We start from the raw sequence: 12,924 nt of genomic DNA, 5'->3' as shown, positions 1-12,924 counted from the left end.
ACAGATTTATGGAAGCGCTTCATAATTACAGAGGTCTGTCAATGCCCTAAAGCCAGAGCCAGTCAATGTGTGTTGGAAGCTATTATGGATTGAGGCAGTCAGGGATTTCAGGAGCTTCCCTGCTCTTGACGCAAAAGTCAGGAACACTGCAAGGGAAATTGGTGGGAAAGAATTCTCTGACATCATCATGGGTGATGCTGAGGAACATGTAGAAGAACACAGAGGAACCCTTACCAATAAGGAAGTTGAAGACATGCTGAAATCCTCACAGGTGATGATGATGGTGGTGGTGATGCAGAAAATTTAAAGGAGGCAGAGCCATCAATTTGGACACTTGAAAAATTTGAAGCAGACTTTCAACAGGCATAAATGTTTTTAAAGGACATGATTCTTGAGCACAATCTTTAGATGGAACAACATTTCTGTGTCACCAGAGGAATAACAACACTCTTACAACCACCACTAGATTTGTTTGCTGATGCAAAGGAAATGAAAAAAAAAAACAACAAACCCAGCTTCCAATAACAGTGCTGCTAACTAAAGCATCTGCAACTGTGAAATCTCAGTCTTCGATGCCTGAAGATCCTGAGCCCTCAAACTCCACAGATCCTGACGCCCATACCCCTGACCTCCTCCACAGCATCCACATCTACCAGGGGAACCCAGTTCTTCCTGTGCAGATGATCCTTCTGACATTCCGTGAGAAGGTTCAAGTTAGCCTGGTGTCTCACCACTTACCTAGAGCCCACACCTTGTAATCTCACCGCATGCACACTGTAGGCATCGTATAGCAAACATCACCATCACCTTCACCATCACCATCACAAGGGTTAGCAACAGAAAAGGACCAGGGACTTCCCTGGTGGTCCAGTGGCTAAGAATCTGTCATTCCAATGCAGAGGACACAGATGTGCTCCCCAGTCAGGAAACTAATCCTTATTGTTCCGTTGCTAACTTGAGTGGGACTCTTTTGCGACTCTGTGGATTGGAGCCCACAAGCCTCCTCTGTCTGTGGGATTTCTCAGGCAAGAATACTGGAGTGGGTTGCCATTTCCTTTCAGTAACCTTGAAAATACAGAATCATTTGGAAAGGAGTATGTCGCTAAGAGTTGGACACGACTGAGCAACTTCACTTTCACTTTTCACTTTCATGCATTGGAGAAGGAAATGGCAACCCACTCCAGTATTCTTGCCTGGAGAATCCCAGGGACAGAGGAGCCTGTTGGGTGCCGTCTATGGGATCGCACAGAGTCGGATACGACTGATGCGACTTAGCAGCAGCAACAGCAGCAGCAGCAGGAAACTAAGATCCTACATGCTGCACTGTGCAGCCAAAACAAAAAAAGAGAGAAGAGCCAGGGTTTGGGTTCATGTGTGTGTATGAAAGAGAGAGGATACATTTATATTTTCTATTTGTATTTAAATATTCTGTTTTATGCTATGTATTTCTCTTTCAGATCATTAAGTGAAAGCAATCCCTAATAATATTACATTGTTGCTGACATGCTCTGTATAGTCAGACCTATGATGTTTATGTCTGAGCTGAACATGCACAGATTTCTTTTCTTGTCATTATTCCCTAAACAATACAGCATAACAACTGTTGGCATAGCATTTACATTGTATGAGGTCTTATAAGTAACCCAGGGGATGATTTAAAGTGCATGGGAGATATGGCAAAACCAATACAATATTGTAAAGTTAAAAAATAAAATAAATTATTACCTAGAAAACAGGAAAAAAAATAAAGTGCATGGGAGGATGTGGGTAGGTTATACTCAAATTCTACACCATTTTATACAGGGGACTTGAGGACCTTGGTTTCCACTGGAGTACTGAAACTAACCTCCCAGGGATACTTAGGGATAGCTGGACTTACTGTACATTAACTTTGGTCCAGGAACAGTGCTAAGTACTCTGCATACACATCTCATTGAATTATTCCAAATCTTATGTGTTAATAGTAGCTATTATTATCCCACTTGAGTGATGGTGAGACTCGTTCAACCCAGCATAAACTATCTAGACAATTAGGGTTTCCCATTTATCTTTTTGAGTGAAACTGAACCTATGATTTAGGGTTCACCAATGCATCCCCTCCATGAAAGTTCTGTAGGCTTCCCGTAATGGTAAACTAGCGCAATGACCATTGTAATGGACTTCTATTGTTTTTGCCTTGCTACATCCCTTCTCCCCTTACAGAGAGCTCTTTTCCTTTTGGAACCTGCCCTTCCCATCTCATGCGATTCAGGTGGATTTTCCAGCCCATTGATCCACCTCCTTCCTCACCTCAGGTCTAGAGACAGAAGCCAACCTGCTTGATCAAAGAACACATTCCTGGACCCAGAGATTGTCCTAGGAAAAGCCTATTATCCAACAGGGCCAAATAGATGGTAACAGAGGAACTTGTGAAAAAAAAAAAAAAAAAAAGTCTTGTTCATTTAGTTTGGTTCACTAACTTCTAAGCACAAATAATCCCAGAGTTGCTGGAGGAAGACTCTTCCAGAGCCTGAAGTCAATGAGGGCAAAGTAGAACTGAGATACAGGGAGAGGCAGAGAAACAGTCCTGAGGCCATCACCCAAAGTCCTTGATCCTGGAGTTTTTCCTGGAGCTCTGTCATTTATTGGTCTTCCAAATTATATTGGTCAATATCTTCCTCTCTTTGTGATGCTAGTTTGAGTAGATCTCTTTAACAAGCAGAGAGACAGATTTGATATAAAATGAAAACAATATATATTCAAAAAGAATGATCTGAGAGAAGTGATTTGTCTGTCCTTGATTTCAAATTTCATCTTCTGAGAACAGATAAATTTATATATTAAACACTAATGACAGAAAGTACTGATATCAAGACTTCAGATTTACCCATTAGGAAATCATACCTTAGAAACTAGACAATTAAGTGTAAGAAGGGTTTTAGCTACTGCCTTAGTTGTAACAATGACAAGACATTTCCCAGAGACTTTGCATAATTATTCTACTTTAAACCAGAAAGATAAATGAACCAGTCACACCTGTAGACTACAACATCCAGGGTCCCCATTCCAAGCCGCATGCTTAGATGGTCCCATTTCATATACAATGCTTTAGATGGCTACATTTTGTATTGTTCTTTGAATTTCCATAAAGGTTGTCAATAACACATTTTCAAACTTATGAGTTAGCCACCATAGAAACCTGGGTAACATTTCAATTTCATGTTGGGCAAGTCCTTTAAACTTCTCTGAGTCTCAGCTTCATCATATAAGAGAACAACAGAGTGCTTGTCACAGTTGAATTGCAGAGGACATCTGATTAGACAACAAATGCAAAAGCATTTTGAAAAACATAAGGATTATTATTGTTAACTCAAGAGCAAGGTTCCTCAAGGCAGAGTTCAATTTTATTCCATGCCATTTACCAACTGGGGTCTGGTGAAAATCTGTGGTTTTATTTTGGACTCTGTGGGAGAGGGAGAGGGTGGAATGATTTGGGAGAATGGCATTGAAACATGTATAATATCATATATGAAATGAGTCACTAGTCCAGGTACGATGCACAATACTGGATGCTTGGGGCTAGTGCACTGGGATGACCCAGAGGGATGGTACGGGGAGGGAGGAAGGAGGAGGGTTCAGGATGGGGAACACGTGTATACCTGTGGTGGATTCATTTTGATATACAGCAAAACCAATACAATATTGTAAAGTTAAAAAAAAAAAAGAAATTCTGAATAGATATCTGTCACTGGTCAAATTTAGGTGAAAATTAGGCCTATATAGTCAAAGCTACGGTTTTTCTAGTAGTCATGTACAGATGTGAGAGTTGGAGCATAAAGAAGGCTCAGCACCAAAGAACTGATGCTTCGAATTGTGATGCTAGAGAAGACTCTTGAGAGTTCCTTGGACTGCAAGGAGGTCAAACCAGTTAATCCGAAGGAAATCAACCCTGAATATTCATTGGAAGGACTGATGCTGAAGCTGAAGCTCCAATACTTTGGCCACCTGATGTGAAGAGCTGACTCATTGGAAAAGACCTTGATGCTGGAAAAGACAGAAGGCAAAAGGAGAAGAGGGCAGCAGAGAATGAGATGGTTAGATAATATCACCAACTCACTGGACACGGATCTGAGCAAACTCCAGGAGATAGTGAAGGACAAGGAAGCCTGGCATGCTGCAATCCATAGGGTCACAAAGTGTCAGACACAACTTAGTGACTGAACAACAACAAATAGAACTAGAACTTAGTCACACCCCATCTACTCTCCTGACCTTTTAACCCTGTGTTACCTATAGCCACTCTATGCAAACCAGTTGATTTTCCATTGCCCAAACACAATATAGATTTAAGTGTAATTCCATCACTCTTCTCACCTCAAATCTGCTCTCTTAACACATCCATTCCTCAACACTATACCTAACTTAATCAGTTCCTCCATTCTGACAATCAGTGCACCCCAGGGCTTTTGAACTCAGCACACCCCAGAGCTCACTTGGTAATGGTTATGCACTGTATTATTACAGTTCTTATGTCATTCTCTGAAGTCATCCTGTGAATGCCTAATACAGTCTCCACATGTCTCTTCAATTAGATTTTTTTTTTTCCAATTAGATTTTAAGTCCACTAAAGCCAGTGACCAGTTTTAACTTTTTCTGGACAGAGCATATACTCAGCAAATAATTTTTGGTTAATTAAAAAGAAAATGTCCAAATGAAGAAAATGGTTGAAGATAGAAGAGTCTATAATGAAATGAAATGAGAAAAATAAAGCTACAGGACAGCAGATTATCAACTGGAATCTATTTAAAACAAACCAAGTAGTGACTCTATTAGAATTTCAGAAATATGAAATCAAATTTTTATAATGGAAAGAACCTGCTGGATAGTCTAATTCACACTCTTCCTTCATTGAGAATAATCACCTGCTAATCCATCTGACTTATGAATTAGAGTTTTTACATATTTAATTTTCCTATTGTAAAATGTGACTCTTAGAACGGAAATTTCTTAGAAACAGAGTCTGAGAGAATGGGACCTTGAAAACACAGCAAGTCTTTGATGGATATAAAAATACTTCATTTGGCTAGAGTCAAACCAGATGTCTCGAGTCATATATTTGTGGTATACCACTTTTTGATTTTACACATCTACATGGAAAAGAATAATGATAACCAGGAAGACAGGGTTACCCACCTAGAAACATGGAAAATGCAGAAGAGCTCCAAGGTGAGGCTTCCCTTGAGGGCCTGATCCAAAGTGTCAGAAGATGCTGGTGGCCCGTTTATCAAGCTTTAAAATGGTATCAGACCACTTGCTCAAGAGTCAGAAGACCTCAATTCTGAGACTTTGCACCATCAATTTCTGCTGTGTGACCACTGACAGGTTCCCACATTCTGATTATCAATTTTGTCTTAAAAATAAAATTATTGAAGGGATTATATGAGATAATATATATAAAGACACTTTGCTTACAGAAAAGCATGATGTGCATTATTGACAAGCTGGTTAATTTACATCAAAAATAATTTTAATCAGTGTCTGAGCTTTCAGAATCTCAAAGCTAAAATGTCATAATGCCACCTTGTAGCCCCTTGGTTGTGTATCTCCATCCTGTCACTACAAAATAATCAATGAACCTGCTCTAGTGTGTTCCAAACTCACACGACTTCAGCAAATGACACACAGCCAAGAGATTCCTGCTCTACAATTACTCACATCAGGCTGAAAGCTCCTAACAGTGTGACAAATGCATATATTTTCTTGCTTCCCAAGTTTTCTGCAAAGATGGGCTTTTCCACAGCATGGGAGACTGTCCCCACCACCAGCACCCATCCTCTCCAAGACCACCCTTCATTGGTTGTTGAGGGCCTTCATCTTGTGTGGAATCTCACCCACCACAGTACAACCCAGAACCCCACCCAGATGCCCAGCCCCAAGTTACAAAGGCAATTAGGCACTTCTCAAAAGTCATCTGCTCTTGTCCAACAGTATAAATCAGGCTTCCCTGGGGTAGGACGCCTGACAGCAGAATGTGAATAAATCCTAATGCTCACCCATTCCAGCAAATAGTATGAAACATACTTGCCCTGGCATAAAAGACGCATGGATGGGAACACCTTTCCAAAAGCACTATTGTTCACATGCTAAATGTGCAAATAAGGCACGATGCTAAATAAAGCATTAGGAGCCCTCTTCTAAATATTTAATACTATTCCGAGGGGTCTGAAATCATGTCCAACAGAGCTGTAAAGAATCCTGGTGATGAGCATGACCCCTTCAGTTTAGACCCCTTCAGATTAAGGCACAGAGAAGTGATACGCAGGATCACCCAGTGAACGGCAGAGCTGGGAACAGAACACAGGGTTCTCCAGCTCTAGACTCTGCTGCAATTTCCACTGCCAAATAAACATCTTCTGCCCTGAACCATTTAGAGGCTACACTGAATATAACCTCTGGCTGACTCCTTATCCAAAAGCAATGGGCGTGGACATATGTTCCCCCTTCCTCCCCTCACCCCTGGGATTCCCTGCAGCCCAGTGACTCCAAGGCACAGAACCAGAATTGCAATCAGGCATCCTGATATTGACTTCCCCCACATTGGATGTTTGGTGGGGGGTGCTCCCATTCTTGATCTTACACCATGCTTCTTCTCTCAGTCATTGAGCACTCCGTAAATACTGGGAACTGATTGGCTGATCAATTAGCTAATAAATAATGTTTATAGCTTCCTTCCTCAACTCACAGCCAAAGCAACTCTGCTAAACAGCCTCTTTTCCTTCTTTCTTTCCTTCTGGACTTGCTTATAATTTTTGAGACTCATCATGTAGTTGGTCAGGGAAACAATTGCTTTAAGGCTTTACCCTTAAAGATGAAAAAAAGCAGTTAAGTCCATAGGGGAAAATTCCCATGAACAACACATGAACCAGAAAACATGCATTGACTCCGATTACACACAATGCTCCAGGGTTTTCTAATCTAATGGTCCATCACGGTGTCAAGAGCTATTTCCCCCTGCTTCCGAGCAAGGGGTGCACACAGTCCTTTAATCTGGGCAGGAGGTGAGCGCTGGGGAGAGATCTGAGGGCAGAGGCCGCTGACCAAGAGAGGATAAAGTCTGAGCTGCAGAGACCTCCAGGTTGGTGACCATACTATCTGGGAGCCCGAGGAACAGGAGAACCTGGGTGTGTCTGTATCAGAAGCAGCTAGATCAGGATGTTGAGCTGTTTGGGTACCAAAGATGCAACCTTAGGGCTTCCAGGAAAACAGACACATATCCCAGTGCTCAGAAGCCCGGGAGAGAATTCAGAGCAGAAATCTGGAGGCAAGCAGGCCATTTCTCAAGAACACGTTTCTGCTCTGCATTAGCACAATACAGAATTTATTTCTGTATTATTTAAACAATATCAGATAATATACATGTGGCACATGAGCGTGCACATCTCTACTTTTCTGGCATATAACCCAGACTCAGTTTCCTGGGAGTCCCCTGGTCCTCACAGTCACTGCCATGTCAGTGCCTGCCACAGTCACAAATACTCAAAATCCCCATCATCCACTTCTGTGGCTGTGGGTAGACAATGGAGGCTAAAGCATCACCAAACAATAGAAGTTATGAGGGAAGGAAAATGTATAAAGGCTAATTTGTCCAGAAAACAACTTTCATTCTTTTCCATCCTTCTCCCCCGTGACATCAGAAGCCAGCAGAGGCTCATGAGATCTCAATTATTTCAAGTACCTCTGTGGCCTAAACCACATTTGGGATAATGCAGAACCAAGGGATCTGTCTCCTAGCTTGACCTGGCTCACCACCCAGGAGACAGGCTCCCAGCCCGCTCATCTTCCAAGCAGTTGTAATAAATTCCCCAGGTCTCCAAAAAGCAGCATCTCCCCTTCTCCACCGGAAAGGAGAGGTCAATGCACATAGCAGAAGTACTTATGCTTTGTATGTAAAATCTCCCGTGTCTCTGTGACACCCATTCACATACCCAGCTTAATGTGGGCTGCTTCCGCCAGCATCCCCAGGGCACGTGGGCTACTTGGTGAGGAGGAGGGTGGAGCCACAGGAGAGTAGAAGCAAACCCTGAACCCAGGGTCCAGCAAAAGGTCGATCGAGTAAAAACAAGGCAATGCCACTGACCTTGTGATAATAGAAATCACAGAGCAGCTGAAAGTAGGTCAGTGATCCATACAGAGCTTGCCATGGTCTCCTCATTTGTGGTTGGGAGATAAGCTTTCTCCAGCTCTGCAGCCCCAGTGCCACAAAAGGCCACAGGCCAACCCCATGGGCTGTTTTTATGGGGAAATCTGAGTAGATACATGGTCACCTGGAATCAAAGGCCTATTCTATCACGCCGTGGGCAAAAAATTACACGGTTGCCATGAGAAGACGTAAATAAACAAACAAACGAATCCAATTTCCTGGATTTAGATTGGGAAAAAAAAAAAAAAGGCGCATGCGGGGCAGGGAGAGGATGCTGAGATCCATGGGGAGGCGTTGGTAGGAATCTATTTCCGGAGGCTCTCAGCACCTGTTTGCAAACTCATCTCTCAAAATAGCATTAAGCAACAAGTTTCTAAAATGGCAAATCTAAGGCTTCTTTTCCCTGGAAGTGCTTTGTCATGGCTGAGATTCTTTACTCAAGAAATCATTTCAGAACAGTGTGTGGGATAAAGCAGAGATTTTGAACATGTCTGCAGCTACTGAAGCAGCAGGAGCAGCAGCCCACGGTGTGCGGTGTGTGATGCGGAGAGGCTGAAGCTGGGCGCTGCCCGGGCCCCACCTCCTCCCGAGCACTCACCATCAGCAGGCTGAGCGCGGAGTCTGGCACCAGCTGCACTGCCATGGTCTCCGATTCCTATGCACGAACCTCCTGCACACTCAGTCCGCCTGGGCCCTGGGCAACTGCAGAGCATCCACAGAAACCTACAGCAAAACAGCAAAAAATTCAGACTCAGGTGCAAAAGGGCTCAAGACACTGAGTGGACACACTTCACATGGGGTGGCAGGGGAGGTCAAGGAGATGTTGGTGAGAAGGGGTGGGAATTCTGCTTAGGGAGAGAAAGGAGAAAAAGAGGAAAAATAGGAAGCTGCAGGTTTTTTAAAGGTGAACCTTGCCTAGCTTCCCTAAGCCGTGCAAGCACAGAAGCCACATCAGACGCAAATATAAAAGCTGAGATGCTTCACTGGCACCTGAGCCTAGGCAGCAACTCTTCTTTTAACTGACAATTAAAATAAAACATTTCCCATTGCAGATAAATCAGGCAGCCCGAATAACCTCCCCTCCCCGCCTTCTCTGCATCTCTCAGCAATTCTGCTGCATAAACAAGCTGGATGTCAACCTACCGCTCGCAGTCTGGTCAGAGTCTTCTTTCCTGCAGAAAGGTGTGTTCCCTTTTGCAAAATCAAGTCTTTGGGAGCGAGAGAGCGGAGCCTGACCACGAGCATCAGGCAGTCACTGGAGATGAGCAGATGCTCTCACCAGAACCAAGCAGGAAGTCAGTTATGAACTGACCCCTTCCACCATCCCCAAATCTACTTTTCCTCCCCAAGTAGACAGGCAAGCCGAGTTCCCCGTGGGGCTAACATACTTCCGAGGGCCATGTAATTACACTGCCTGTTCCGTGAGCGTTCTGATCTCCCTGCCTGCACCACATGTACACGGCAGACAGACACCCTCTACCTCTCTCTCCCTCCCTCCCTCCCTGCCTCCCTCCCTCCTTTCCCTCCCATCTCTCCACCAGGCTGCCTGTTAGGAATTTTGAAGGAGACTCTCTATCTTAGGGAGGCTTGGAAGGATAATCTGTAGCCAGGGACAGTGCTTAAGACAAAAAAAGCAAATTAGCCTTGAAAATCATATCATGCAGCATTTTCCTGGGAAGATGTCAATGGAAAAAAAGAAGTCGGCCCAGGCTTATTGTATAAAGGCTTCCCAGAGTCAAAGATTTAAGAAAATTAAATCATCTTTCTTTCTTTCTTTTTTATGAGCACTGCCAAGCTTATATCTTCTTCTGGAGTCCACCTTTTCAACTAAAAATAGCAATTACTAATACTTCTGGCAAGTTTCTCATGCCCTTTTCTGATTTCTCCTTTTATTCACCTGCTGTAATGACTATAAAAATTCTTTGGAATTAACTACACAGTATGAAGTATAGGAACATGGAAATCAATTTTCTAAATAAAAATTGGGGGAAAGAAATCAATTACCTTTAAATGTTCCTATGGATGAGTACAGCTGTTTCCCCTACATAATTTATACTTTCAAAAGCATTTATTTGATCATCACAGTGCTTGGCACAAGGTAAGTGCTCAGAAATATTAATGGAGTGAATGAAAAGTTTCTTATGGTGATCCAATGGGTCAAAACTCTCTTCCATATTGTTGGATTGGATTCTAATGTCCTTGACCTTGGGAACGTCTGAGAATTAATCCCTACTGTCAGGTGCTTGAAAATTCACAGTATGAGCTGAGTGTGGCTTTGCACTGAGCTGCAGAATATTTTAGATTTGTTGGTGGGTTCCATAAAAGACTTTTAAATTAACCATAATAATAGTAATGATTTAAGGAACATATTTACGGGTTCTCTAAACCTTGTGAATGGGTTGCTAAGTGTATTCAACTCATCGTTGTTGAGTACCTACTACGTGCTGTATTCTGTGATAAGCTTTGCAGAAGGTACCAAACTCAATTATAATCTCTCCCTTCAAGGGGCTTTTCATCTGGTAGATGCAATGATACCCAAGAATCATTTATGAGACAAGACAGTCTGTGATAAATGTTATAAAGTGACCTAAAAACAGTTCAGGCATCACAGAGCAGACAGAGTTTACTTTTAGCTTCATGAATGTCATTGTATCTGAGTCGGAATTTAAGGGAATACATAGAACTTATTTTTTTATGACTTCTGGTTTATGATTCCATGAGGATTACATACTTGGAAATTATAGAAAGCATAAGGGAAAAAATAACTATTGTCGTTATTGAAGCTGGTGGACAAGGGCAGAGGAATTCTGTATCCCACAGTGGGCCCAGCCTGAGGAGTTCCTGGTATGGAGAAGCCCAGGACACCTGCGGGTGAGAGACTGCATGTCAACCACTGATACTGGCCCTCAGCACACCTGCCTCCTTCTCTCTGTACTTTGCCTGGAAAACCTCACCCTGAATCCCTGCCATAGAAAGAATCTAGAAAACAGATCCAGCAACATGCCTCAAGTGTGAGGACATTATTGGGATGTGTCATCTCAGGGCAGCAAGCATGAAGGAGATGGGAGGGGATGAGAGTGGGTACTACATGGTACCTTTACAGCTGGTCACAGAACAGATGCTCAGTAGTGAGGAATGGAGACCAGACAGGCATAGGACTTTATTCCCTGGGATAGTCCATCAAAGAGTAGGAGAGGCGGGTTACGAGCCTGCTCCTGTCCATCAGCTGACTCTTGTCTTGGCTAAATGGGCTGTAGAGGTCATGAGCTGCCTTACATTTCAGAGTTTTAGCTGACCTCCAGGTAGCCATCCACATAACATAAAGGCATAACATGTGAGCCCAGAAATGAAAGGACATCGTTCACCTTTGTGGGTCAGTCAAATGGGACCTGGGCACCAGGGCTGCTAAGGTCCTTCCTCCGTGTATGTGATAGGGGCTGGCTCAAAGTCTGGCCCACACTCTGGAGGAGACTGGGATGCAGGCTGTGCTAGGAAGTGAAATGACAGTGACAGCAGCTGGGCTCCCCACCAAGCTAAGAGCTAAATTCCAGAGGCCATGATAGGGGCCAAGCAAGTCCAGGAGCTGCAAAAACCAGGTCTGGTGAAAGTATATATGTTTACATAAGTTTCAATATCAAGGGTTATAGCCTCGATGCAACATTTCCTGGCTTTTCCATTTGAGCATTCAAATGTGTTTTGTTTGTACAACTTTTTTATTTTATTTTAATTGGAATAGAGCAATAATAGCAATTTTAATTGCTTTACCATCTTTTTAAAATTTATTTTTTATTGAAGAATAATTGCTTTCAGAATTTTGTTGTTTTCTGTCAAACCTCAACATGAATCAGCCATAGGTACACATATATCCCCTCCCTTTTGAAACTCCCTCCCATTTCCTGCCCCATTCCACCCCTCTAGATGGACACAGAGCCACTGTTTGACTTTTCTGAGCCATACAGCAAATTCCCATTGGCTATCTCTTTTACATACAGTAATGTAAGCTTCCATGTTACTCTTTCCATACATCTCACCCTCTTCTCCTCTCTCCCCATGTCCATAAGTCCATTTTCTATGTCTGCTTCTCCATTGCTGTCCTGTAAATAAATTCTTCGGTACCATTTTTCTAGATTCCCTATATATGCTTTCAATACAGTTCAGTCACTCAGTCATGTCTGACTCTTTGAGACCCCATGGACTGCAGAACATCAGGCCTCCCTGTCCATCACCAACTCCAGGAGTTTACTCAAACTCATGTCCATTGAGCCATCCAACCATCTCATCCACTGTCATCCCCTTTTCATCCTGCCTTCAATCTTTCCCAGCATCAGGGTCTTTTCAAATGAGACAGCTCTTCGCATCAGGTGGCCAAAGTATTGGAGTTTCAGCTTCAACATCAAACCTTCCAATGAATACTCAAGTCTGATCTCTTTTAGGATGGACTGGTTGGATCTCCTTGCAGTCCAAGGGACTCTCAAGAGTCTTCTCCAACACCACAGTTCAAAAGCATCAATTCTTCAGTGCTCAGCTTTCTTTATAGTCAAACTATCACATCCATACATGACTACTGGAAAAACCATACCCTTGACTAGACAGACCTTTGTTGGCAAAGTAATGTCTCTGTTTTTTAATATGCTGTCTAGGTTGGTCATAATTTTTCATCTGAGGAGTAAGCGTCTTTTAATTTCATGGCTGCAATCACTATCTGCAGTGATTTTGGAGTCCAAAAAAATAAAGTCAGCCACTGT

General features: G+C 42.9%; 1 protein-coding gene across 2 annotated transcripts in view; it reads right to left on the bottom strand.

Annotated features, from left to right (window-relative positions):
• Nucleotides 1–9,712, bottom strand: part of FRMD4A (FERM domain containing 4A) — a 682,056-nt gene extending 672,344 nt beyond the window's left edge. The window contains exons 1-2 of one of the 2 annotated variants that reach the window (XM_027559897.1): nucleotides 9,323–9,712; nucleotides 8,778–8,902 (exon numbers count right to left, since the gene is read on the bottom strand). In XM_027559897.1, the coding sequence (XP_027415698.1) occupies nucleotides 8,778–8,822 (45 nt within the window). In that variant the 5' untranslated portion in view covers nucleotides 8,823–8,902; nucleotides 9,323–9,712. The remainder of the gene's footprint in view (nucleotides 1–8,777; nucleotides 8,903–9,322) is intronic. The other variant, XM_027559895.1, reaches the window with a different exon arrangement.
• Between the last annotated feature and the right edge of the window lie 3,212 nt (nucleotides 9,713–12,924).

This window comes from Bos indicus x Bos taurus, chromosome 13, assembly GCF_003369695.1.
Source record: "Bos indicus x Bos taurus breed Angus x Brahman F1 hybrid chromosome 13, Bos_hybrid_MaternalHap_v2.0, whole genome shotgun sequence".
In the NCBI taxonomy this organism is placed as follows: domain Eukaryota; kingdom Metazoa; phylum Chordata; class Mammalia; order Artiodactyla; family Bovidae; genus Bos; species Bos indicus x Bos taurus.
The sequence above is the reverse complement of the archived record's forward strand: the minus strand, read 5'-3'. Positions and strand labels throughout refer to the sequence as shown.